The sequence below is a fragment of the Anopheles coluzzii genome, chromosome 3 (genome assembly GCF_943734685.1).
Source record: "Anopheles coluzzii chromosome 3, AcolN3, whole genome shotgun sequence".
Classification (NCBI taxonomy): domain Eukaryota; kingdom Metazoa; phylum Arthropoda; class Insecta; order Diptera; family Culicidae; genus Anopheles; species Anopheles coluzzii.
The window spans coordinates 52,619,347-52,644,105 of NC_064671.1; the positions used below are offsets into that span (position 1 = coordinate 52,619,347).

General features: G+C 42.2%; 2 protein-coding genes across 3 annotated transcripts in view; both read right to left on the reverse strand.

Annotated features, from left to right (window-relative positions):
* Window positions 1–1,447: 1,447 nt before the first annotated feature.
* Window positions 1,448–7,875, reverse strand: LOC120961234 (uncharacterized). The gene has a single exon (XM_049608923.1). The coding sequence runs from the start codon at window positions 5,411–5,413 to the stop codon at window positions 1,448–1,450; it is 3,966 nt and encodes a 1,321-aa protein (XP_049464880.1). The 5' UTR covers window positions 5,414–7,875.
* Window positions 7,876–7,952: 77 nt separating this feature from the next.
* LOC120954998 (transforming acidic coiled-coil-containing protein 1) overlaps window positions 7,953–24,759 on the reverse strand; it is a 28,567-nt gene continuing 11,760 nt past the window's right edge. For both annotated transcript variants that reach the window (XM_040375417.2, XM_040375418.2), the window contains exons 7-10: window positions 10,812–10,916; window positions 10,580–10,741; window positions 10,345–10,494; window positions 7,953–9,243 (exon numbers count right to left, since the gene is read on the reverse strand). In XM_040375417.2, coding sequence (XP_040231351.2) covers window positions 9,063–9,243; window positions 10,345–10,494; window positions 10,580–10,741; window positions 10,812–10,916 — 598 coding nt within the window. In that variant the 3' untranslated portion in view covers window positions 7,953–9,062. The remainder of the gene's footprint in view (window positions 9,244–10,344; window positions 10,495–10,579; window positions 10,742–10,811; window positions 10,917–24,759) is intronic.

The window sequence follows — 24,759 nt, forward strand, 5'->3', positions numbered from 1 at the left end:
ACCCAGTTCCTGTATTGAAGTTTCTATTGTTTTCGTTAGACTTGAATGTGCACAAGAAAGCATGCGCTTCCTCGATGCTTTTTGGACAAGCAGCTTGTGCATAGCCAAAATAGGGCTTGCGTAATCCGCTTATGTATGCTGCTAAACTATACTCATATATAAAATCATTAATTACGTCCCATTGAGCGCTGTGTTTGGCATTTTGTTTAGCACTAGATCTTATATTGTACACTATCTGTTTAGTTTTTTTTATAATATTCTTCAACACTTCCTTCCATGCGGTTATGCCATAATTGACAATTATACGATGACAATTTTTTTTGTCTCATAGGGCGTCTATTAAAATAGCTTTAACCTCACTAAAATTAGAAGGAGTGCCATTAACACTAGAACCGCCGGACTTTTCAACCTTACTAAAACCGCCATATGGGACAATTTTGTCCCATTCGTTATGTGTACATATTTAGACATGTTTATCATTTCCTAAGGGTTTCATGTGGTAAAATAATTAATAAACTCCATAATTAGGTATAATAAATCTTTATAAGACGACGAACCAGTGCTACTAATAAAATTGCGCTAGAGTGTACGGTAGAATGCTTTATGGACTAGACGATTGAATATAGCGAAAACATAAGCACGTAGTAAGCAAGAGTAAAAGCACGTATGTAGTTAAATACTTTCGCGCACTTTTATTGTTCTATTCGTATTGACATGCCTTGTCACAAAATGCGTACACGCCAGTGCTGCCAGACTTGCAGAAGCACACCCCTCACTCGTTGACAGCAGGGATGCCAGCCATCACAATTAAATTTGCTTATGGGACAAAAATGTCCCATATGGCGGTTCTAGGATAAAAATGATTTTTTTAAAGAACCATTGTGAAATATATTCACTAATGTACTGGACTGTGATATTAACTTGCGTAAATTTGATGAGAATGAAAAGAGTGCACATTAATCGCCGGTCTGTTTGCAACTGTATATTCGTTTGTCCCATAGTTCATTACATAATTCATTACAAAGTTCATTCGTGTAGTTCGAGCAGTTCATTTCATGCAGTCCTAATTAGTCAAGTAGTTTTATCTATATCCTATGGTTTAGTTCCTTGTAATTCCTGCGTGTTTTCCTATTTGAATTCATATTTGAAATATTAATATTAACCCAAAATCCAACATTACCGGCCACCAAAGAAGGAACTTCTTTAAAATTCAAGACTAATTGAAAAATGAAAATTATAAACAAACTGCTAACCAAGCGTAAAGCGAACGCGTTGATTCTATAGAATATAGAATAGCTATAGCTTCCGTTCTGTATGTACGTGAGTGTGTATGTGTGTATGTACGGATTCTGTCCTGCTATCACTGACAAGTGTCAAACGTAAACAAGTGCGGAATAAAGTGTGGTGTGTGCAAAAAACAATGTAGTGTAGTTCAAGGCAGTTTACGTTACTCAGTGCCAGTGTCTCCTTTCTTCTCCAAATTGCTGAGTACGTCGGGGTTTGGTAGAATTGCCAAACGATTAGCTGCGCGTACGATTTGTTTTCCGGCAGCTGTGCGCAGTGTAACCACGCGAACGACTCCGTCCTTGCCTGGGTGAACTGCAACGATGCGACCCATCGGCCACGAGGTAGGATGCATGTTGTCTTCCTTGATGATCACAAGCTGGTTTTCTTGCAGTGACACCGATTGCCCGTTGCAATGTTTGGCTCGCGCTTGCAGTTGTTGCAGATACTCCGGATACCATCTAGCCCAAATGTTTTGCATGTGTTTCTGCACCAACTGGTACTCCTTCAACCGATTGTCTGGTGTTCCGGTGTGATCGACGTCTGGTACCGCTTGCATATTAGAGCCGATGAGAAAGTGTCCCGGCGTCAACGGTTCTAAATCAGAAGGCTCATCTGATAAAGGAGTTAATGGTCGAGAATTCAAACACTGTTCCACTTGTGCCAGCAGGGTAAGCATATTCTCCTGTGTTATGCTTTTCGTTCCTATGGTTCTTATTATGTGTTTTTTAGCTGCCTTCACCGCTGCCTCCCATAAACCTCCGAAGTGTGGTGCCCGTGGAGGGATAAATTTCCATTGGATTTCGTTCGTCGCGCACCAATTGAAAATAGTACTACGATCGTTCTCATCGCATTTGAGCATTTTGTAAATGCGGTTCAGCTCGTGCGATGCTCCCTTAAATGTAGTGGCATTATCTGAGTGTAGCTCACTAATTTGTCCGCGACGTGCAACTAAACGGCGTAGTGCATTTAAAAATGATGTGGTGGTGAGATCGGCTACGAGTTCAATATGAACGGCTCTTGTAGAAAAGCATACAAATATCGCAATATATGCATTGATTGGACTCTTGTTGCGTATGGTTGCCTTTAGGTATATTGGTCCACAATAGTCTACACCGCATACAGAAAAAGGCCTCGTTGGAGTGACTCTGGACGTTGGTAGATCAGCGATGCTTTGTTTGACGAGGGTAGGTTTAGCTTTAAAACAAGAGTGACAACTGTGGTAGACCGATTTGCACAAATTGCGACCTCCTATGAGCCAAAATCGTTGGCGTAGTGTTGTAAGAAGCATTTGAGGCCCGGTGTGTAGCTTTTTTAGATGCATTGAAACTGCCAGTAGTGCAGATAATGGATGCTTTGCAGATAATATAATGGGATGCTTAGTTGAATCTGCCAGCTGTGCGTTGCTGAGCCGGCCACCAATGCGTAGGATACCCTGACTATCGATGAACGGTGATAGCCATTTCAGTTTAGACTGTTTAGGGATCTCTTTGCTTTTTTGTAGACAATGTCTTTCTTCGGAAAACGAGTCTAATTGTGACAAATAGCACAATTTCAATTCTGCCTGTGTGAGCTCATCGACCGTGAGTAGTGGAACGGATTTAGCATTTGGTTTAGTTTGCTGGCGGTGTTTTATGTTATGAATGAAGCGCAGGCAATATGCAACAACCCGTTGAAGCTTGTGGTAAACCGAATACCGTGAAAACAATCCGTTGCGAAACTCGCAGATTGTTGATGTTGTTGCAATCCGTGATGCCAACCTCTCCTCTTCCGCGTTCGCTGACTCATTTAGTGATGGTGGATCTTGTGGCCATTCTTCCATGCCTCGCGATAACCAATGTGGCCCGTGCCACCAGCGCTCACATACTAATAGTTTTTCCGGCGTCAGACCGCGCGAAATATCGTCAGCTGGATTATCGATGCCAGGAACATGTTTCCAGCACTGTATGTTAGGTGTCTGTTGTATTTTAGCGACCCTGTTCGCTACGAATGGTTTCCATCGATTGGGGGCAGAGTTTAGCCAGTGTAGTACCGTCATAGAATCCGTCCAGCAGATAGTAGTAGCAGAAATTTTTAGTGATTGTTGCACCTTCTGATGAAGGACTGTTGCCAATCGTGCTACACACAATTCCAATCGAGCGATCGAATGTGAACTAGATAAAGCTACCACCTTTGATTTGGCCGTTAGCAATCGAACACTGACTCCCTTTATGCTTTCAGCACGAATATAGCAACAAGCACCATATGCTAATTGTGAAGCGTCTGCGAATATATGTATTTGCACGTTTGTAGCTGTGCATTGGGAAATATAACGTGGAATGCGTATATCACGGAGTGATCCCAAGGTTGAATGAAATTTTAACCATTCACGTTGTAGGGGCGATGGTAGCTCGCTATCCCAGTCAAATGACTTTCCATCCTTCTTTAGCGCCCATAGTTGTTGCATAAACATTTTCGCAATGATTATCGTAGGCCCAAGCAAGCCGAGAGGGTCGAAAACTTTAGCAATATCGGATAAAACTAGCCTTTTGGTAATTATTGTTGTGATAGGAGGCATATCAATACGGAACCGAAACGTGTCTGCTGTTGGTTCCCAAACGATTCCAAGTGTGGATACATGGTTTGATTCTTGCCACTCATGCGTTGGTTGGATTGCTATGTCTTCGGCAGGAATGTTTACTAGTGCTTCTGACCGATTCGATGCCCATTTTTTTAGCGAGAATCCTGCAGATTCCAACATTTGTGAAATTTGTGTGCGCATTTCGATGGCTTCGTTAATGTCGTTTGATCCCGTTAACAAATCATCCACATAAAAATCATTTAACGCAGCGTTTATAGCTTGTGGGTATGTGTCGCTGTTATCGATAGCAACCTGCCGTAGAGTTCTAGTTGCCAAAAATGGAGCAGATGCTGTACCGTACGTGACTGTTTGTAGCTCGAAGGTGGATATTTCGTCTGTAGGGCTCTCTCTGTATCGGATACGTAGCAGGTTTCTATCGTCTGGGTGATGTAGAATCTGACGGTACATTTTCTCCACGTCAGCAGTCAGGGCGATGGCATGCAAACGGAACCGAAGAATGATGGAGAAAAGACCGTCCTGAACGACTGGACCGACCAACAGCTTGTCATTCAACGAATAGCCACTGGACGTCTTGCACGACGCGTCAAAAACAACCCGAACCTTCGTTGTTGTGCTCGACTCTTTTACCACGGCATGATGAGGAAGGTAATAATGTTGAGTCGAATCGTCTACCGGACCAGTAAGCCTCTTCATGTGACCCAAATGTTCGTATTGCTGCATGAATTTTACATATTCGTCTCTCATTGTAGGATTATTCACCAAACGGCGTTCCATACAACGGAGTCTACGATCGGCTGTTGCTTTAGATTCCCCTAAAACGACATTTGGATTAGGATTAAAAGGGAAACTAACAACATACCTTCCCGCTGAATTGCGAACGGTTGTCGATGAGTAGTGTTTTTCGCAGGCATCCTCTTCGACCGATAGCACAGGATCCTCGGCTATGGTTTCGCTTTCCCAAAAGCGCTGCATAATTTCCTCCAAGGGGATGTCGTGTGTTGCGAGATGGCACACCCGCGGGCCAGTTGATGAGTGCTGTGTGTTGCCGGATACCACCCAGCCGAAGTGCGTCTCCACCAGCCACGGTTTGCCTCTGCCAATAGAGCGCTTGCGACCGGTGTGAAGCTCCCAGAAAGTATCGCCTCCGATGACGATGTCGATATGCCCAGGCAAATTAAAGTTGGTGTCAGCTAATGCCACGTCCGGCATTTTCCACGATGAGATGTCCGTAGGTGAAGTGGGGATGTGAGCTGATGGCGTTTCCAACACCAGAAAAGCCATCTCCGTAGCAAAGGATTGAGTTTTCGACTGCACCGTTGCGACGATCGAACCCTTCACTTGCTGTACTGCATTTCCAATGCCCGATACAGCGACGTTAACCTTGTTGCGACTGGTCAACAATTTCCGAGCGAATTCATCGGATATGAAATTCGACATGGAACCGGAGTCGAGTAAGGCCCTTGCCTCGAAGAGATTGCCGTAATCGTCCTTGACCTGGACGTTTGCTGTTTCCAAAAACACTTTGTCGTCGTCGGAATGTGCTGCCATTGTGACCGTTCTAGGTGGCGTGTGATGCAGGAGAGTGTGATGGCGTTCACGACACGTACGACACGAATAGTCAGATTTGCACGCTCTGACTTGATGTGTGCTGCTTAGACAGTTCCAGCACAACCGCTTCGATGAGACGACGTCCCGGCGGTGCTGAACCTCCTTGCCGATAAAAACTGGACAGCTGCGTAATGGGTGAGCTTCTGCGCACTCTAATGGACACTTGGGCTGCTCGAACCAGATGAAACAGCAGGAGTAGGGCACGATGCAGCTGCATTTGCGACGAACCTCCGTTGCACTGCGTGACGATGAATGCCGGCCACCTTAGTTCCACTAGCGCTCTGCTCACTCACAAAATTGTTGGTCGATTTGAGGATCTGGATTCGATCTTGCACGAACGCAATTACATCTTTGTATGCATCCTTGGTGAAGTGTACGGAGTGTTTTTCCCAAGCCAATAGCGTTTCACGATCCAGTTTCATAAGCAGCATGTTCGATAGTGGTGTGTCCCATGAATCAACCGGTTCCTTGAGCTTCACCAGTCCGTTGACGAAACGGGTGAAACCGCGGCGAAGAACCCTTCTTTATGCTTCTCCAAATCCTCTAACGCCTCTGGAATCTGCTTGGCATCATCGGTAGAGTATTCTGCCTGGAACCGTTCCAGCGACTTTATATTTTCCACGGCGATCCTCTTCTTCAGCTGCACTGGCTTGATTTTCTTTTCCATTTTCCGGAACTCAGATATCACACACAAACACGATGGCGCGAAATTCGAATGATGGCGCGAAAACGACCGTTGCCCTTGATGCGGGGCGAAATGCGATGGCGGGAATGTCACGTAATGACTTGCACTCTTGAAGCCGTAAAAACCGTTGTTCACTCTTGATGCGGAATGAACGAATTTACACTCACTAAATCACGTATCCGGTTCGAAGGACCAAAAATGTGAAATATATTCACTAATGTACTGGACTGTGATATTAACTTGCGTAAATTTGATGAGAATGAAAAGAGTGCACATTAATCGCCGGTCTGTTTGCAACTGTATATTCGTTTGTCCCATAGTTCATTACATAATTCATTACAAAGTTCATTCGTGTAGTTCGAGCAGTTCATTTCATGCAGTCCTAATTAGTCAAGTAGTTTTATCTATATCCTATGGTTTAGTTCCTTGTAATTCCTGCGTGTTTTCCTATTTGAATTCATATTTGAAATATTAATATTAACCCAAAATCCAACAACCATATGGAATACAATTATTTTTATTAGCGCATTCGAAAGATCGTTCAAAATAAATAAAAGTCAGACAATTTCAATGGTTTGTCATGACGGCAAGCGGAATCGAGTGCGATGGGACAAAAAAGTCCCATCGGCGGTTCTAGTGTTAACACACAATACGTCTTTTGCATGACCTTCTATTTTATTGAGTAGTACTAGCAGTAGTAGCAGTGAAATAAATTCGAAAAGTATTTGGTGGCACAATACTTTCAAATATTTTTAATGTTTCCTCAGCTGTATTTAACCAACACGTTAATTGTTTTTTATTCCCGTTAAATGATGAACATTTTTATGGGATCGGGTATTTTAAACATACTTCCGAAATCAGTTGACGCTGTTGGTTGAGTTTCAATTTCTACTCTTTGTTCGCGCACATGAAACGTGTTATTTAAACGTTCTTCGTGCTGGGTTATTTTTTCCACCATTTGGATTATCACAATAGAAAGATTTTTAATCTGTTCCGTGAGTTCAGCTTCATTCGCCATTTTGCTTTCCAATGAAAGGTTTTCGATGTCGATATGGATAGAAATAGGCTCGAAAGTTAATGAACTTTCCGATAATTCTTCCGTTGAATTATCTGAAATAGTTATTTCAGAATTGCTTCTCCACATTAGGAGCGGACAGGTTAATTGCCCGGTTCTTTGTTCACTTTTGTTAGCGCTTAACACGTGCTGTTAAAAGCTTACCTTACCGTTCCGTTCGCTTGTGTGAGTGAGGTCGTTAACGTCCGGGTGATAAGAAACGGCGGTATCGCAAATCGCAGTAGCTTTAAAGATCGCTATGGGACGGAACGAATTCCGGATACTCTTATTGTGAGATTTTCACTTCTCTACACTTGCACTGTTTTTTAATCTTACTAACACCAGACTACTACCGGCTGCGCCAATTATGAGTCGTTATAATTTGTTTATTTTAAACACACTTTATTATCGAACCGTACTGGGTGAAGTTTGAACGCAAAGAGGAAGATCGAGTGCACGACAGGCTACGTTATTCCTCCGGGCATAACGAGTTCGAGCAGTCCGTGAGACGCGTTTGTATTACTCTGTCAAATACTTCACAGCTTCGTCATCTTGCTTCTAACTATGGTAATCTATGTGCGCCCATAGTGTTACCATAATTATATACATAGAATATATATATAGAAGAGAAGAAAGAGACAACACAGGTTTGAGAAACTCGCGAATTCGAGTGAAATATAGTAATGAAGTTCTTTTTTCCGTAACAATTCTTTCAGTATTACAAATCGATAAACTATAAATTATGATTGTAACTAGTTGTTATATTTTATTCTTGTATGCTTTTTTACAGCATTTTTATTCTAGTATGATAATATATTTGTTATAACGGTGTCATGAGCACTAAATTATCTTTTTAGGAAAGAATATTGTAGTATGTGTTAGTTGTAGTTTATAACGGCTTCTTAACTAACGTGTGAGTTGCCTAGTTATTTTCATGGCATCCAAATATAGTGAAATTAGGGAACGGAATATCCGAAACATTTGCTGAGACTAAAAAACACGAACCGGAATTTCGCGCCTGCTGTACAACCGATGTACAACAGAGTTCAACAAGGTGTGGAAAAGTGACAGTTGAACTGTTATTATACATCGATTAGACATCAGGTGCGATTTCTTGCTCTTGAATTCAGGTTCGAGTATTTTCAGCCTAACAGAGCCAAACGTTTCATTTGTTTAAAATCAAAGCCAATTGAAATAGAGAGCAGCGGGTTTTACCTTTTTCCAATATTATTACTGAAATATAAACTAAATAAACAAATGGATCTATATTCCCTGCAAATCAAATAAAACATAAACAAAAACATAAATAATCATAGCCGGTTCTCGAGTTACGCGTTACCTTCGTTCTAAAAATATCTCTGTAGCTCGAACATCTGTAGCGACTGGAATATAGCGAATTTCAGCAAAAATACATTTAGTTGATATATTGTTTTATGTAAAGTTGTTGATTTTAACCAATAAATTAAATATTTTACAATAGTCACCCAAACAAATTGTAATCTTTTCTCTTTGTATTCATTTTAGATTTCGACAGAAAACAAGTTTTTTTTTTGCATTTGGTATTTAAGGAGGCAAATAGCTTCAAGGACTGTATGTTTTGGTAAACTGGCTATCTACGAATCCTCGTACGAGAACAACGTAACTCAAGAACAGACTGAACAGAAGTTTTAGCTGCAATGAAAAAAAAAATATTACATGGTTATATCCGGAAAAAATATGCTGATTTGTTTCATATTCAGGCTTATGAAGAATAGAAACACTAAATAATTCTTTTAAATCTATTACTCATTGCATAAAAGGAATTCTACAAGGCATAAGAACAAGTAGTTCGCCTAAATAAACTGTATCGTTCAATTAGTCTCGCTGATTAATTCGTCACATATCTTCACCAACTCTTCATTTTCTTTTGATTTTTGAATCAACTGCTCATTGATCGAAATTCGATATAGTTCTTCTTTTTTTATCTGAGCCTTAAGTTTGGCCGATTCTTGGGAATGATTACGAATGGCTTCATCAATTTTGGTATTTGCGCTACAACGATAAAAAAAAAGTAAATTAAATGTGAGATTTAAATTTAAATTTAAATATATGATGTAAAGAAAACATTTATATTTTATTTTTGTTGTTTAATAATTAAACTTCAATTTATAAAGCACTACTTTTACTTGTACAGTGGAACGCAGTTTTTCCGAACCAATTGAGACCTAGACCTCGCCCGGATAGTCGCATAACACGGACAATAGGTTGTAGATTATGTTTTGACTCTAATTAAAAAAAATCCATCTAGTAATCAAGGAGTGATGGGTTAAAGTGCACCGGACTACCACGCACGCACAGCTATGTATTGTTTGCATTTTCAAAAAATCTAATAAAATGCATTTGAAACCGCAAATCAAAATTAGCATAACATATTACGACAGTTTATCGACGACAATAACATTAAACCTTCATTTGAAAAAATAAAAATTGTACATGTATGAGCAGCTTCTGGGAAATTATGTGATATTGTGAAGAATTTGGCGCAATAAAAACAGTTGATTCTGAGTAAAATTTCCTGGTAATCTTGATGTATGTAGAACATGAACCAAAAATATGTTCAGTCAAATAAAAAACAGAACAACACCCAAAAAGGAAAAATTGAAGCCATTTAACCTGACATTCACTTAGAACTGTGCGTGTAAAACTGAAAGAGGTAACTGTCAAATCGAATACCATTCGATTAATCAAGACATGAATAAGAAGTTTTCAAAAAAACATCAAAACGTCATTCTATAATCCTGTATATTGGTTTACCTAATTACCATGTTTTAAAGAAAATTCTTATTGTTTTGGCGAACATGATTTTAAGGGTAATATCTTAAATTTGTCCTGTATATTATTTTTTATCATCAAGTTATCGGTTCGTAACGGTTTTCACAACCCTTCTCCTGGATAAATCATATACATCAAAATACAATGGTTATTTAACTATTACTTTCGAACAGCATGGAAAGGATAACCGAATTAAAAGGTACCCGTGTGAACGGCGTTCTACTGTATCACAATTTTAAACTCGGGCCAACGAAGAATAATTGATTTGTTATGGAAAGTAAAAATGGTGCATATGGTTTGGTACATGAAATTTAAACTTACATTTCAAGTTGACTCATCGCATGACATTTCATCTTTTCATATCGCTGCTCTTGTGCTCGAAGACATTCCTCAAGTTTCACAACTTTTTCCACCAGTTTCTCTTCATTTTCTTTGTATTTAATTGCATTTTTTTTCATGCGTTCATATTTCCTGCAAAGCATATATTAATTCGGTAAAAATGGTTGAGATAAAATCGTTCGACAACATCTTTCTTAAAAGCTCTTCTGAGACTTACGCATACAAGTTCGAGAAAGTTTTCTCCAATGATTCTAAATGTTGTGCGTTGATTTCATTATCTTGTTTAAGACTGTCGCATTCAATTTCGTGATTGCGGATGAGAATTTCCTTTTCTGATATCAATTCGGCGATAGTCCGTTCATATGCTTCAACCACATTGCTGTCGAAAATAATTGTAACATAAATTAGTACATACGGTAATATTATATATCACACAATCCCATAACTACCTCATCTTGGAAATGGTTTTATCTTTTTCAGTAATTCGCTTCAACATGCTTTCTTCTCTTAGTTCGACGTCATGCATTTTTTTCTCTATATCAGCAATATTCATCCTGTAACATAACAATATTTTATTAGAATAAGTAAAAAAACACAAGTTGTCCCTCCACGCAAAAAACTATTAATTTTTATTCGAATAAATCTGCACAAATTTTATACAACAAAAAAAAACAAAATTCTTGGGATTATATTACATTGCATATCGTACAACGCCATGATAAATAATAACCGACTATCTAGAACGTCAGAAAATTGGATAAAAATGAATGTCGGGACGTACGCTGCCGCTACAAACGGATTCAATGCTACCAGTCATTGAATTGTTCGGATGCTTAATGCACTAAAATCAACATTAAAAAGATTTTTTAAACCCCCGTTATGACCTTCGTGGATGAGCAAATTGATAGATAATCATGTCTCAATATTGATTATGTTTATGTAATAATAAGAAAAGCAACAATTTTGAACAAAAATGAAAGGAAGTTCAGCAATCGTTAATAAAGATTAGATTCATTGATAAGTCATGAGTATCAAAAAGGCAATAATATTATTATTATTATCTTATTATTGGTATTAACAACTTCTAAAATTACTATTAAAACAATTTTAAACATAAAAATATATTTAATCATCAAAAATGCTTATTTTTTTTTGGCTCCTATTGGTAAAACTAGGATATTGAAACCATAATCATTGATTAAATTTCTTTAATAATCTAATTAATAACAGCGCACTTGAACCGAATGTAATTATGATTTAAAATGACTATAAACGTAAATTGAATAGGTAATAAATGTATCATCTCATATATTGAATTTAATTAAATATATTCAAAATGTTATATATTTTATAGTTATTGGACATGTTACTCCAATTTAAAGCTTTCAGGGGTTTTAAGAAAATTTGATGAGTATTTCTCATAAACCCTACAATGGAACAATGAAAAAAATAAACATTCTTTTACTTGTAATTTAAGAATTTAATATCGTTAATATCGAAACATCTTAATACAAATAACTTAAATTTTCATCGCAGTTTAAAATATGTTTTATCTAAAAAATATACACCGATTGATCGCGTGGATAGACTAAAAAGTGAATTGGTTCCAGGTTCCAGTGAAACTAAAATAATTGGTTCCAGGTCAAGAAAAGTACAGGTAGATAGGGTTTGTTACGGTTGTACCAATTAATGATTGAGTAGCTTTGATAGACTCTTTTAGAACTGGCTTTCGTAGGATTTATTGCACAGTTTAAAAATTAATAAAAACTGGCTTCTCACATTCACTACTATCGATTGACTACGATTCTGCACGATTCCGGACGATTCCGGTCGATTCCGATCGATTTCGGATGTTTCCGACGTTTCCGAAAATTCCGGTTGATTCCGGGCGATTCCAGTCGATTCCAGTCGATTCCGGTCGATTCCGACTGTTCCGACGATTCCAGACGATTCAAGTTCACGTTCCGGCCGCCGCGCATGTGTCCATGCTGTCTGTCGTACATTTAAGCCAGGAATGTCGCGCACTGAGTTCCTCAATATCGTTCGACATGCATATTAGCTTCTTGTGTTACTGTTTGTATCTATTTGTATTAGGTTAAGCGCTGAATAAATGACATAAAATGAAATGGAATTCCTACTATTACGACGATTCCAGACGATTCCGGTCAATTACGACGATTCCGGATGATTCCGGGTGATTCCGGGCGATTCCGGGCGATTCCGGGCGATTCCGGACGATTCCGGGCGATTCCGGGCGATTCCGGGCGATTCTGGGCGATTCCGGGCGATTCTGGGCGATTCCGGTCAATTCCGGGCGATTCCGGGCGATTCTGATCGATTCCAGACGATTCCGGATGGTTCACCGACTCCGCACGATTCCGGACGATTCTGGGCGGTTCCGGCTTGTCGCATTGAACCTACCCTTGAGAACTGGGTCCGAAACTTGTTGGAATCGTCCGGACCCAGTTCCGCTTTTTACTGCGTTTTGCCCAACTCTAGTCATGACATGCTGAACACGACATGTGAATTCTTGAATCGAACGCGATACTCTGACTGACAAGCTTAGCTTAATGCCGGCGCAAGCATAATCATGATATTTTTCTGGCTGTGAACAGTGCTGCCAAATGCCACTGATTCAGTCATCAACACCCATGACTGAAATGTAGCTCAAATCAGATCACGTACACAACTGAGATGATCAGTGACTATACTGAAACTCACATGCTTGGTGACATTTAGTTTAGCACCCAACTTTTGGTCACTCACTTGGTCACGACATTGTTGTCGGCGATAATCACGACATTCTTGGAATATACTTGGCGTGTGGGCTTTAGCAACAAAATGAGCATGCTTTCTCCCTCTATCTGTTTTGGTGATCTGTCGGGTCAAACAGAGCGAGAAAACATGCTCATTTTGTTTCTTAGAACCACTTGCACGCACCGCATATCTCCCATGACCATCGCGATGATCACCGACTGAAAATGTCGCGACCAAGTGACTGACCAAGAGTTGGTTGCACACAATGTCACCAAGCATGTGATGGTCGCACCAACTGTTTGAGGCTCGCCTCTGATCATTACAGTAGAGCTCGTGACGCTGAGATGATTTTATTTCAGCCGGAATTGGTCATGACTATGTCAGTGATATTTTGCAAAATTGATCACAGCAAAAAAAGTAGTGATATAGTGACTGACCAAGCGATGGTCGCAAACATGTCATGAGCATGTATTAGTTACACCAATCGTTCTGAGTATCACCTCTGATTATCACAATTCAGTACGTGACGCTGATGACGCCTAAGGCTTAACAATATGTTGCTTAAAAACTAAGGAGAGGAAGGAATGTACGGGTTAACAAATTATGGAGAGGAAAGGGTGATAGTGTTGCGAAGGAGGGAGCGGAAACGGGAGGGTGGGATATGGTAGTCGAAGAGATCGGAGTGGTCATTGAAGGTGGCTAACGCTCGTAGGAGTGGGTCATTTTGGCTGTAACGGGCTCGGCGAAATTCTATGCAGAGGAGAGCTCTGGGGCGTATGGGTCGAGACGGAACATTAAGGGGTATACACGACAGGAGAGATAGGGAATCAATGTCAGAGGAGAGAAGATTGGCAACAAAAAGGGACTGGATGATAGAATGTCTGACTTGGATAGTTTCTAAACTAAGCAGGCGACAACGGACATGATATGGAGGAATAGACGACTGATCGGGAAGGAAGCGACGAATGGCGATACGGGTAAATTTGCGTTGGACTTTCTCTAGCCTTGCCAGCGCAGTGATACCGGGTGGAGACCAAACGACTGCAGCGTATGCAAGAGTGTGACGGACTCAACAGCAGTACAAGGACTTAAGGCACATTGGATCTCTTATCTCGGATGCTAAACGAAGGATTAATCCACCCGCTGTGCAAAGCAACGGAAGGCGTTATGCCGTTCTGAGAATTTTATCATGCCCTCTTTTTCTCTCCAACGGCAAATTTGTCGAGCAGCTCGTCGAGCTGCCCGTCCCTGGCTCCGCCTCATACCCCTCGCCTGAGCGCGCTGCCGAAGGTTTGAATGTGTTGGTGCGTCAGACGGCCAATCGCTGTCAGCCGTCGTCCGTGCTTTTTCCCTCCATAGCGCTATCTCTTTCTCGCGTGTGGACAATGCTCATGAGTTGCTGTGGCGTTTAAAAAACCGTTTATACACATTGCGGCGATGAAGTTGCATTTTTACAAATCAAACCAAAAAAGCGCCATGTAAAAATGATTACGGAATCGCTAGCGCACTATGGAGGGTTTGCTGTGCAACGCGCAGAACCCTAATTCGCATTAACACATTCAGCCCGGCGCTGATTTTCATCAACTTTTCATTCCGTCGGTATCTAGAGCGCAAGCTAAGCTTTTGCTTTCGTCTGTTGTGGATTAAATAGATATGCTAAGCATCCTGCGCATGGTTGTGAGTGTGCGTGTGTATGCAAAACTGTCGCCAAATGTAATTTCTTCCGGAATGTTATGATCCATCGGTCAAAGAAAGGAGGGTGTTCATGAAAGGCGGAAAGACGAATTGAGGCCCCTGAGGAGGGGGTAGTGGCACACAGCTGTTGGAAGATTGAACATTATACTTAAATTGCTGGCGGATGGAAAGGGGGGGTTGCCATGGGACCCCTACGATCATCGGTCACAGGCGCTAACATTTTTGTCGCCATGGGGGGAGGGGAGGTGCAATTGGTTCTCCAGCCACGGAGCCCTAAAGACCATCTTTCCGGGGGCCCTTGTCGCTAATAATCTGTCCACTTGTAGACATACGGCATACTACAGACTAGAGATCTTCGGTGACCGCCTAGTCCGCCTACCGTTAGGTCCGCCGCAAGTTCATAACGGTGTTTTTTTTTTATCGTGGAGGTGCATCCTTCCCCCTGCCTGCAGCGTATGCATCGAGCAGGAGACAGTGTGGCAGTATGCAAGTTGCACGCTGGATAGGAGTGGGCCCGCGACACCGCCATCATTCCGCACATCTGTATGCCCGTCGTGGGTTCTAACCGCGTATGAACCGTTCGTCGTAGCAAGAACTGACTATCCGGCTACGTGGTACTCAAGTCCTGAAAAGGCCGGCATGACCGCGTAGGCCATTACGCCAATAATAATAATAATAATAATAAGAAGAAGAACTTAGCATAGCAGTCCACATCGCTGTGACGAGACAAATACACGGAATGCACTCGACTAAAACATGAACCTACCGATCCGAACCCATTCCAAGGCATTGCCGGTCAATCGGCGTCATGATAACTACTCCAAACCAACAAGCCACCAGATTCTGGACGGACAGGTACAGCACCATACGCGCACCGTAAAAAACAAATCCAGAATCCTCTTTTGTATGTTTTCAATTCAAAATGTTGTTTCCACTTGCGTCCGCTAGCTGAATTAGAAATAAATGTGCAACATATCGCACGCACGTTTGCTTAGATCGTGTGTCTTTTTAATACCCCCAACAGCAGAGCCGATCGCAAAGATGTCAATACCAATGGTTGTGTTGTCTCTCAGGTAGCGAGATCGAAAATGCGTGGACGTTGTAGCCGCAGCGGATGAAAATCTACGCATCAGAATAAAATAGTTTTGGGGTTTCCAAACGCACGCACACACACAAACACGCGCGCGCAAACTCACACACAAACACGCGCGCGCAAACTCGCACACACACACACACACACACACACACAAACACACGCGCGCGCGTGCACACACATGCATGAACGCGCGCACGCCAGCACGCACGCACGCACACACACACGCACGTACGCGCGCCCGCGAGCATGAAAGCGCGCACGCCAGCACGCACCCACGAAAGCGCGCTCGCGAGCACGCACCCCCGAAGTCGCGCAAGCACGCACTCCCCCCCCCCTTCCCGCACGAGCGAGTACGGCTACCTTATCGGTAGAACGGCTGGTTCAGCTATCTTGTAGCGCGTCCTCATTCAAAGCGCCGGGCGGGGTGGGGGATCGCGGCATGATAGAGTGAACGGTCACTTTCCCCGCGCTGTGTGTGTGCGTGTGTGTGTGTGTCGAGACACAAAAACTCGAGAAAGATTTCGGCACATTAAAAAAAAAAAAAATATTTCCACTATACACTGTGCTACATGATGCTTAGACGGTCGTTGAGGCATCAAACATCTTCAAATTAAAAAAATATTAGATTAGTGTTAGACGTTCTCCTACGCTTGTTTTAAATAGGCTTCTTCACGCTCAATTGGCAGGGGCATCGAATGGTCTCATCAGCAGCGGCACGAAATAAAATAATCCATCAATACACCGATAACACTTTAAATCCCAATCCAGCTTCTCCCGCATCGTCCCAAGGTCACACACTAATTAATAAATGCTAACACCCACCAATAACAATACATAACCGCAATGCACATATAAGTATCAACGCATACACCACAACACCCAATCAGCTGGCGGCGGAAGGCACGGGCTGAAGCTCAAGTAAGGCAAGCCATGGTGAAGGAGGAAGAGGAGAGGAGAAGCGGACGAAAAAATGGGCGCCATTATTTTTTTAAATTTTTTGACCGTTTTTTTTTTGCTCCGCCGCCGCCCGAACTGTCCGAACTGTCCGAACTGCCCGAACTGCGCGACCCAGCGCAGAAATCGCTGAAGAACAGCGCGGGAGACCAGGCCAAATCTGCGCTGGCCAGCGCAGATTTTGGTGCATTTTCTGCGCTGGAAACTGCTCGAATTTGCGCAGCGGGCAAGAGCTTTGTTGGCTTTTTTAGGACGAATTCGACATGTACATTAAAGAGTAATCTTTCGTCCAACCATGCACCGAGATCTTTCAATGATGAGACGCGAACAAGTTGAGAGCCACAAATGTAGTAGTTCCAGAGAACTTTGTGAGATGAAAGACCAAACGATATGATAGAGCATTTTTGAGGACATAACCGGAGACACTTGAGGCAACACCAATCAGAAAAATTGTCCAGCACATGCTGGAGGACATTACAGTCATGAGATGAGGCAACAGGTAAAAAGATTTTTACATAATCGGTGTAGAGAAGACAGCTATTTTGAGGGAGCACAGATACACAATCGTTGACAAACAGTATAAAAAGCTAAGGACAGAGCACGCTTCCTTGAGGTACGCCAGAGAGACCTGCGAATGTTTCGGAGAAGCTATCGCATACACGTACTTTGTAGGAACGGCCAGAAAGGTAAGATCCGAGCCTATCTAATAGGTAACCTCCGAAGCCAAGTTTCTTAAGCTTAGCTAACAGGAGATTGATTGGTATGCTTTCAAAAGCTGCTTTCATGTCGGTATATATGGCGTCAATTTGGCTTGCGGATGAAAGAGCCGGAGATATAACAGATAATAGACACATAAGATTTGTAACGGTGGATCTTTTGGGCATGAAGCCATGCTGGAGAGGAGATATATAGCTAGAGACAATAGGAGACAGGTACGAATGAACAATCGAATCCATAATTTTGGACATTGAGCATAGTATAGCAATACCGCGGTAATTAGAACATAAAGAGCGATCGTTATTTTTGTGAATGGGAATAAGAAATGCGGATTTCTATATTGTGGGAACGGAACCCTCATGGATTGATCTGGAGTAAATACGGGACAGAAGGGGAGCAAGAGACGTTGCACATTGTTTTAATATGGAAGATGGAATACCGTCGGGACCAGGAGAGAACGAAGGCTTCAGTTTACTCATGGCGGCAAGGACACTTTGCGTGGTAATAGGCACATTGTTGCATGAGAAAACATATATGCTGCAAATCAGTAAAATATTCAATTACTGAACCGTTTCGGTAAAAAACTTTATTGAAGCAAGACGAGAAAATTTGCTGTGCAGAATTTTTAAATACACCGCTTCTGCTTTTCGTATTTATAATCGGGCTAGTTATACGTTGTATCTTGGAAGGCATGTTGCATGCATGTTGTATCATAATCCTAAACTTTTATGGTCTTATGCCGTCCTAACCCCTTCCTTTCCTTTCCTTTCCCCTTCCCTTCCTACTTCCATGTCGCTCGGTTCGGTCACTACGGACAATGCTGCAGACACCTATTCCCTATTCTCCCAGTTTCGTCTCCTAGTGATTGTACTTCGCTACAAAATATTCTTGATCGTCTTTCTTCTTGGTGTTTTAGTCATTCCCTCACATTATCCCTCCCATTATGATAAGTGTAACGTCATTTTGTTTAGTAGTTCGCAGTCTCCAATCGTTTAATCGTACGTTCTAAATTATCAGCAAGTCAATCGTGATTGTGTCGTAAAAGACCTCGGTGTCTGACATCACCTTCTCACCTTCAACCACCACATTGACTCAGTTGTCAATCAAGCGCGGAAAACGTTGAGAATTGCTAGCGATTTATTCGACCCTATGTGTCTGAAGACTCTGTTCTGCTCTCTGGTCAGATCAATTTTGGAGTACTGCTCAGTAGTCTGGTCCCCTACAGCTATTTTTTTGTGGTGTTATTCGTCGAAAAGATCATTACTTCTTCTTTTGTGGATTTTGGAAAATAAAATGTTAAAAACTAAGTGTTTGATATGCTACAAATCGCAGTGTTATATCTGCTGCTCTCGGGGTGCTATAATTATAATTGCTAAAACAAGGTGCGAAAAAACTGCCTGAGCTCACAAGCTATGAAATGCGAGGGCGCTAGGGATGTGAACTTGTATGGCACCCTCGCGCGCCCTCGCAAATCACTATGAATTACATGGCGGGATCCTTCCTTTTCGTAGCCGTCCTCTCCTACTGATCCCATCTCGCCGAACTGCATCTATTGGTTTGATTTCAACCTTCCCTTGTCCTCTTTCAGATCCGCCTCAGATCCCACCTTAATCCCGTGCTGCCTTAATTTTTATTAGCTTAGGAACATAGGTAATAAATATTATCTAAGTATTGATGTAACCAGAAGATAGACAAATAAACATGAATATGAATGAATGAATGAATAAACGGCGCAAACGTCGATTCGGACCATTTCTTGGTCATGGTAGAGCACCCCAAGGCTAAACCTGGACCGGCTGAAGTGTGCTGATATGACGGAGGGGTACGCGACAGAGCTTGGGAAAGCACTTCCGGTCGACAACAACATTGCCGCGATGCCTCTCGCAGACCACTGGCATATGGTGGAACAAGCGATCAGCACTGCAGCCGAACACAAGATCGGACGCTTACCACGTAGAGAGAAAAAGGAATGGTTCGACGAAGAGTGCAGACAAGCACTATCCGAGGAGAATGCAGCGCGCGCCCGCATGCTACGGCATGAAACCCGTCAGAACGTGGAGATCTACAGACGACTGAGGAAACAGCAAACCCTACTCTTCCCGGCCAAACAGCGTCGTTTTGAAGAGTCACATGAACAGCTGCTGGAACAGCTTTCTCAGTCGGACCAGCTTGTTTTACAGGAGATTAAAGGAGGCACGGGGCGGATTTGCTCCTAAAACCGCAATGTGCCGGGAAGCGGAGGGAAATCTCCTGACGGACGAGCGGGAGGGGATCGAAAAGTGGAAGTGCTACTACGAACGACACCTGAATGGATCAGAGGCAGGAGAGGCTGACGCAAGTGGCAGAACAAGGAAACCTCCACAGCAGCAGCACAGCAGTAGCAACAGCGACAGCATCGGCGCAGACGACGAGATGCCCTCGCCATCTCTGGATGAGATTGCCAGCGCCATCAAGCAGCTTAAGAGCAATTAGTCTGCGGGCAGCGATGGACTGGGGCCGGAGAGGCTTACCGTCGAAATGCATCAGCTGATCGTGAAAATCTGGGAGCAGGAGGAACTACCGGCATTTGTCTGGTTTGTCTAGTGGTCCTCAATGGACACGAGTCCTGGACCATTCGAATGGAGGATGCAAATGCTCTGGGCATGTTTGGGCGACGTATCCTCCGGAACATCTTTGGCAGTGTGTTCGAGCATGGAGCGTGGAGAAGGATGAACCACGAGTTTGCTAAGCTGTACGGCGGACCGAGCATCCTGACGGTGGCGAAGGCTGGAAGGATACGATGGCTGGGGCATGTCACGAGGATGCCGGACTCATGCCCCACCAAGAAGGTGTTCGACAGTGATCCCCAGTTCGGTATAAGGCGCAGGGGAGCACAGCGAACTCGATGGCTGGACCAGGTGAAGCGAGACCTGTCGGAAATCGGGTGTCTACATGGAATGCTGCAGCCAGGGACGAGCTCCCTGGAGAATTGTTGTTGATCGGACCATGTCACATCAAAGTGCTCTATCGTGAGCAAGCCAACAAGAGAGAAAGAGAGAAAGAGAGATGAATGAATGATTGAATGAATACCTTACACCAAAAGGAAGGATATTCAATTCTCCAACTATTTAGACTATCAGGTCTATCGTACTGCATTCGGCATTCAAGAAAATTCACACGAATGTTCATTTTGTTCATTTTGCTATCATCTGACAAGTTGCTTTTAAGCCGGCAGTTTCGAGTTCATGAAGCTTAAATTGGTATCATGTATGTCGATTGCGCAGGGAGATTCGAGTGATTTTCTCCCGGCAGCTCAAGCAAATTCAACAATTAAATGAATTGTGACCGCTGTCTACAGTTTTAATTATATTCAACACAGGTCTAGTAACACTTTTAGCACTCACATTTATCCCATTTGTGACCAAAATTGGAAATTACAGTGAACCCTCTCTTATTTGACACCTCTCCAATATGAGAAACCTCTCTTATTTGAACATTTTTCACAGTCCCTTGATTTCCAGTACATTGTTGTTCCTCTAATTTGGAAAACCTCTGAAATCTGTGTCCTTCTTATTTGTGTATGGTGTTGCCATGGTTATTGAATGATGTCTGACATTAGTAACAGAAAAGCTAATAGGCAAAAGTAACAGAAAAGTGTTAGAGCACCATTTGGGGGCAACAAACCACAAAACCATAATTACAACAATCCAAGAAAACATTAGCCCTAAAAAAATGGAAAAAATAAACAAAACCAGAGCAATCCAATCGATAGAATTATTAAACATAACAGAAAACACTAAGAGTAATGACATATGCAAAAATATAAATCAGATTATAAAAAAATACAAATATGACTCTGTCACAACCCAAAATTTGGTGGAACAGGCTTGGAAAAGAAAAAACGAGAGAAGAAAAATATTAAACCAAAACAAAACATTAAACAACGAAATAGAATTTAAGAAAGTGTGATGGATTGCTTATAGCAATACAGTGAACCCTCTCTTATTTGACACCTCTCCAATTTGAGAAACCTCTCTTATTTGAACATTTTACACAGTCCCTTGATTTCCAGTACATTTTTGTTCCTCTAATTTGGAAAACCTCTGAAATCTGTATCCCTCTTATTTGTGTATGGTGTTGCCATGGTTATTGAAAGATGTATGCTCAATTAGGCGATTCTGTTCGCAGTTTCCTATAGCAACAGTTAAGGCTGCATACTAAATGTTCTGTCTCTTTCTTGTTTGTTTGGACCTTTCATTCACTTTCAGCCTCTGTAATTTGAAAACCCCTCTTATTCGACAGTCCCATCGCCTCTCAAATAAGAGAGGGTTCACTGTATCTTAGTTGTAATTAGATAGCCATTGATTACAGCAACCGTGGTTACAGTGAATATCGAATAAATGTAGTTAGTCTTAATTCACTCTTAGAACGGTGTACATCGTCTTTCAATCGTTCCCACATTGGTGACCCCAACGTGATCTCCGGATTGTTATTAGTTCTCGTAATTCAAAAATTCGAGAACGAACATGTCTACCGAAAAGAAACTTTCCCTACTACCGGAATTCTGGAAGAACGATTCATCGTGGTTTTCACAAGCTGAAATTCAGTTTTTGTTGGCCGGCGTTCATTAGGATGAAACAAAATCCTCCTGCGAAAGGAAAGTATGAAACCGTTAAGCAACGCTTTATCTCTCGATTGGAGCTCACGGAACAAGCCAAAATGGATCAACTACTTGGATCGTACGATTTTGGAGACCTTCGTCCTACGCATCTTTCAACGAAGATGCAAGAACTTACTGCGGGATTGAATGTGAATGATTCCTTGTTAAAAAGGCTATTTTTGCAACAACAAAAATTCCAGCTAATATACATGCAATACTTAGCATGAACGATGGAAGTCTTTCGAAGCTGACGGAGATGGCAGATAAAATGATAGAAATGGCTCCTCAAACATCGGTCATCCATGCTTCTGTGCAAAAAGATACGACGGAAAATTTAGCAGTAGCAGAAGTTGCCGCCATGAAAAGGAACGCCAAGTGAAAGCACGGCAATTTGAGCGCGGTCGATTACGTTCCACTTCTCAAAATCGTACCAATGAAACCAATATCTGTTGGTATTACCGGAAGTATGGAAATCGAGCTACGCGATGTCGAAGCCCTTGCCAGTATCATTAGTCTACAAACTAGATTTCCGCTCATCCGAAATCGGCGAGGTGGGCGGATTAAAAATCAATAGCCGTCTGCAAATCTTCGACAAATCTTCCGATATTCGATTCTTAATCGACACGGGATCGGATGTATCGATAATACCTGCATCCAAGATCGAGAAGACTCGAGAACCGTCGCCGTTTTTACTCCATGCAGCAAACAGAACGAAAATACGAACGTATGGGAGCAAGTTTGTTTCTGTGGATCTCGGCCGAATTTATTGCAAGCCGACGTTACTTCTGCAATTATTGGTGCCGATTTCCTTGCGTATTTTGGTCTTCTTGTAGACCTTGGAAACAGAAGATTTATTGATGGAGGTATGAAATTACACACTGTTTGTGGATTAACAAAATCTTCGGTTTACGGAGTAACAACTATAGCAAAAGATCGTCCTTTTTGAGACTTGCTTGTCGAATTTCGAGAGATCATCGTCCCGCCGACAATGCACACTGAGGTAAGACATAATATAACCCATCACATTCAAACCACTGGACCACCAGTTGCTTAAAAAACAACGTAGAATGCCTCCAGACAAACTAGAAGCCGCTAAAAAAGAATTTAAGACCATGATGGAGCTCGGGATTTGTCGCCCTTGCAAAAGCAGTTGGGCAAGTCCACTTCATTGCGTACCGAAAAAGAATGGTCAATGGCGCATTGTCGGAGATTACAGGAGTTTAAACCGTATAACTTTGCTAGATCGTTATCCTGTGTAACATATTCACGATTTGTGTCCGCTCACGTGTGCTCTGAATTCTAATTCAAATCACCTTTCTCATGAAGAACAATATTTGCATTTCGAGTTTCGCTAAAGATATTCGGCACATTAAAGGCAAAGACAATTCTGCTGCAGACGCATTATCCAGAATCAACACCATCTCAGCTCCTTCAACAGTGGATTTTAAATTATAATCGAAAGCGCAGCATGATGATCAAGAACTATAGAAGCTACTTGCTGATCGAACTACATCAATGAACTTGCAGTTAAGATCATCTATTTCAACTGATGGATTGCTGTATTCAGCGTGGCCACTCGAATCAGGATTTTAAATTCCCAGTTTTTTCCCGGTTTTTCCCAGATTTTTTTGGAGTTTTCCCGGTTCACTATGCTTTGAAACTTCAATTCCAAATTATTAAATCATACGTTTTCAAAAATCGTTATCTAGAGGATGGTAAGTAAACACGGGCATTACGGGAAAGATGGACACTTGTCATAAAAACTGGATATAAGTTATAAGTGAATTATTCAACAATATAGTATCCAATCTAGAGGTGTGACAACACATTTGAGATCCATTTTTGGCATGATTTCTACCAAATTTGTACAAACAAATTATCAAACAATCGTGCGCTCGTTTGTGAATCTAATTTGGCTACTATGGATCTTAAGTTATTTAAATACAGAGCGTTCGGGATAATTTAGACAGTTACATTTTTGTTTATAACTCGTGATCGAGTTGGCAGAGGAAAACAAGCAATACGTCATTAGACAGCTAAAAATGTACGGAACAAGCAGCGAAAACATCCCGTGATAAAAAATGCCAAAAAAGAGTACATTGTGGAAGCGGATCACATGCATCATGATGATCCGCGCCGGACGCGACAACCGCGACATCATGCAGTGCGTGCAGTGTTCGCTGAACACGGTGAAGGCGATCCGGAGTGAGAAAACAGCGACGACGACGAAGCGGTGGCAGCACGAAAACCACATTCTCAGCGGCGGGATTGCGTGCGGACCGACGCTTTCCTGGCTGACCTCCAGGCGCGCGTGATGGAAAATCCGGGGATCGGAATTCGGCCGTTGGCACGTGAGATGGGGGTGGCACCATCCACGATGAAAATGGCCCTGAATGACGACCTCCGGCACTTCTATTACAAGCGCCGAAGAGGTGAGTTGTTGACAGAGAAGGGCCGCGAGCGTCGGTTGGGGAACGCCAAGAAGCTGCTCAACTTGCTAAAGCATCCCGTGGAGCCTGGCACGGCTTCACCGCGCCGA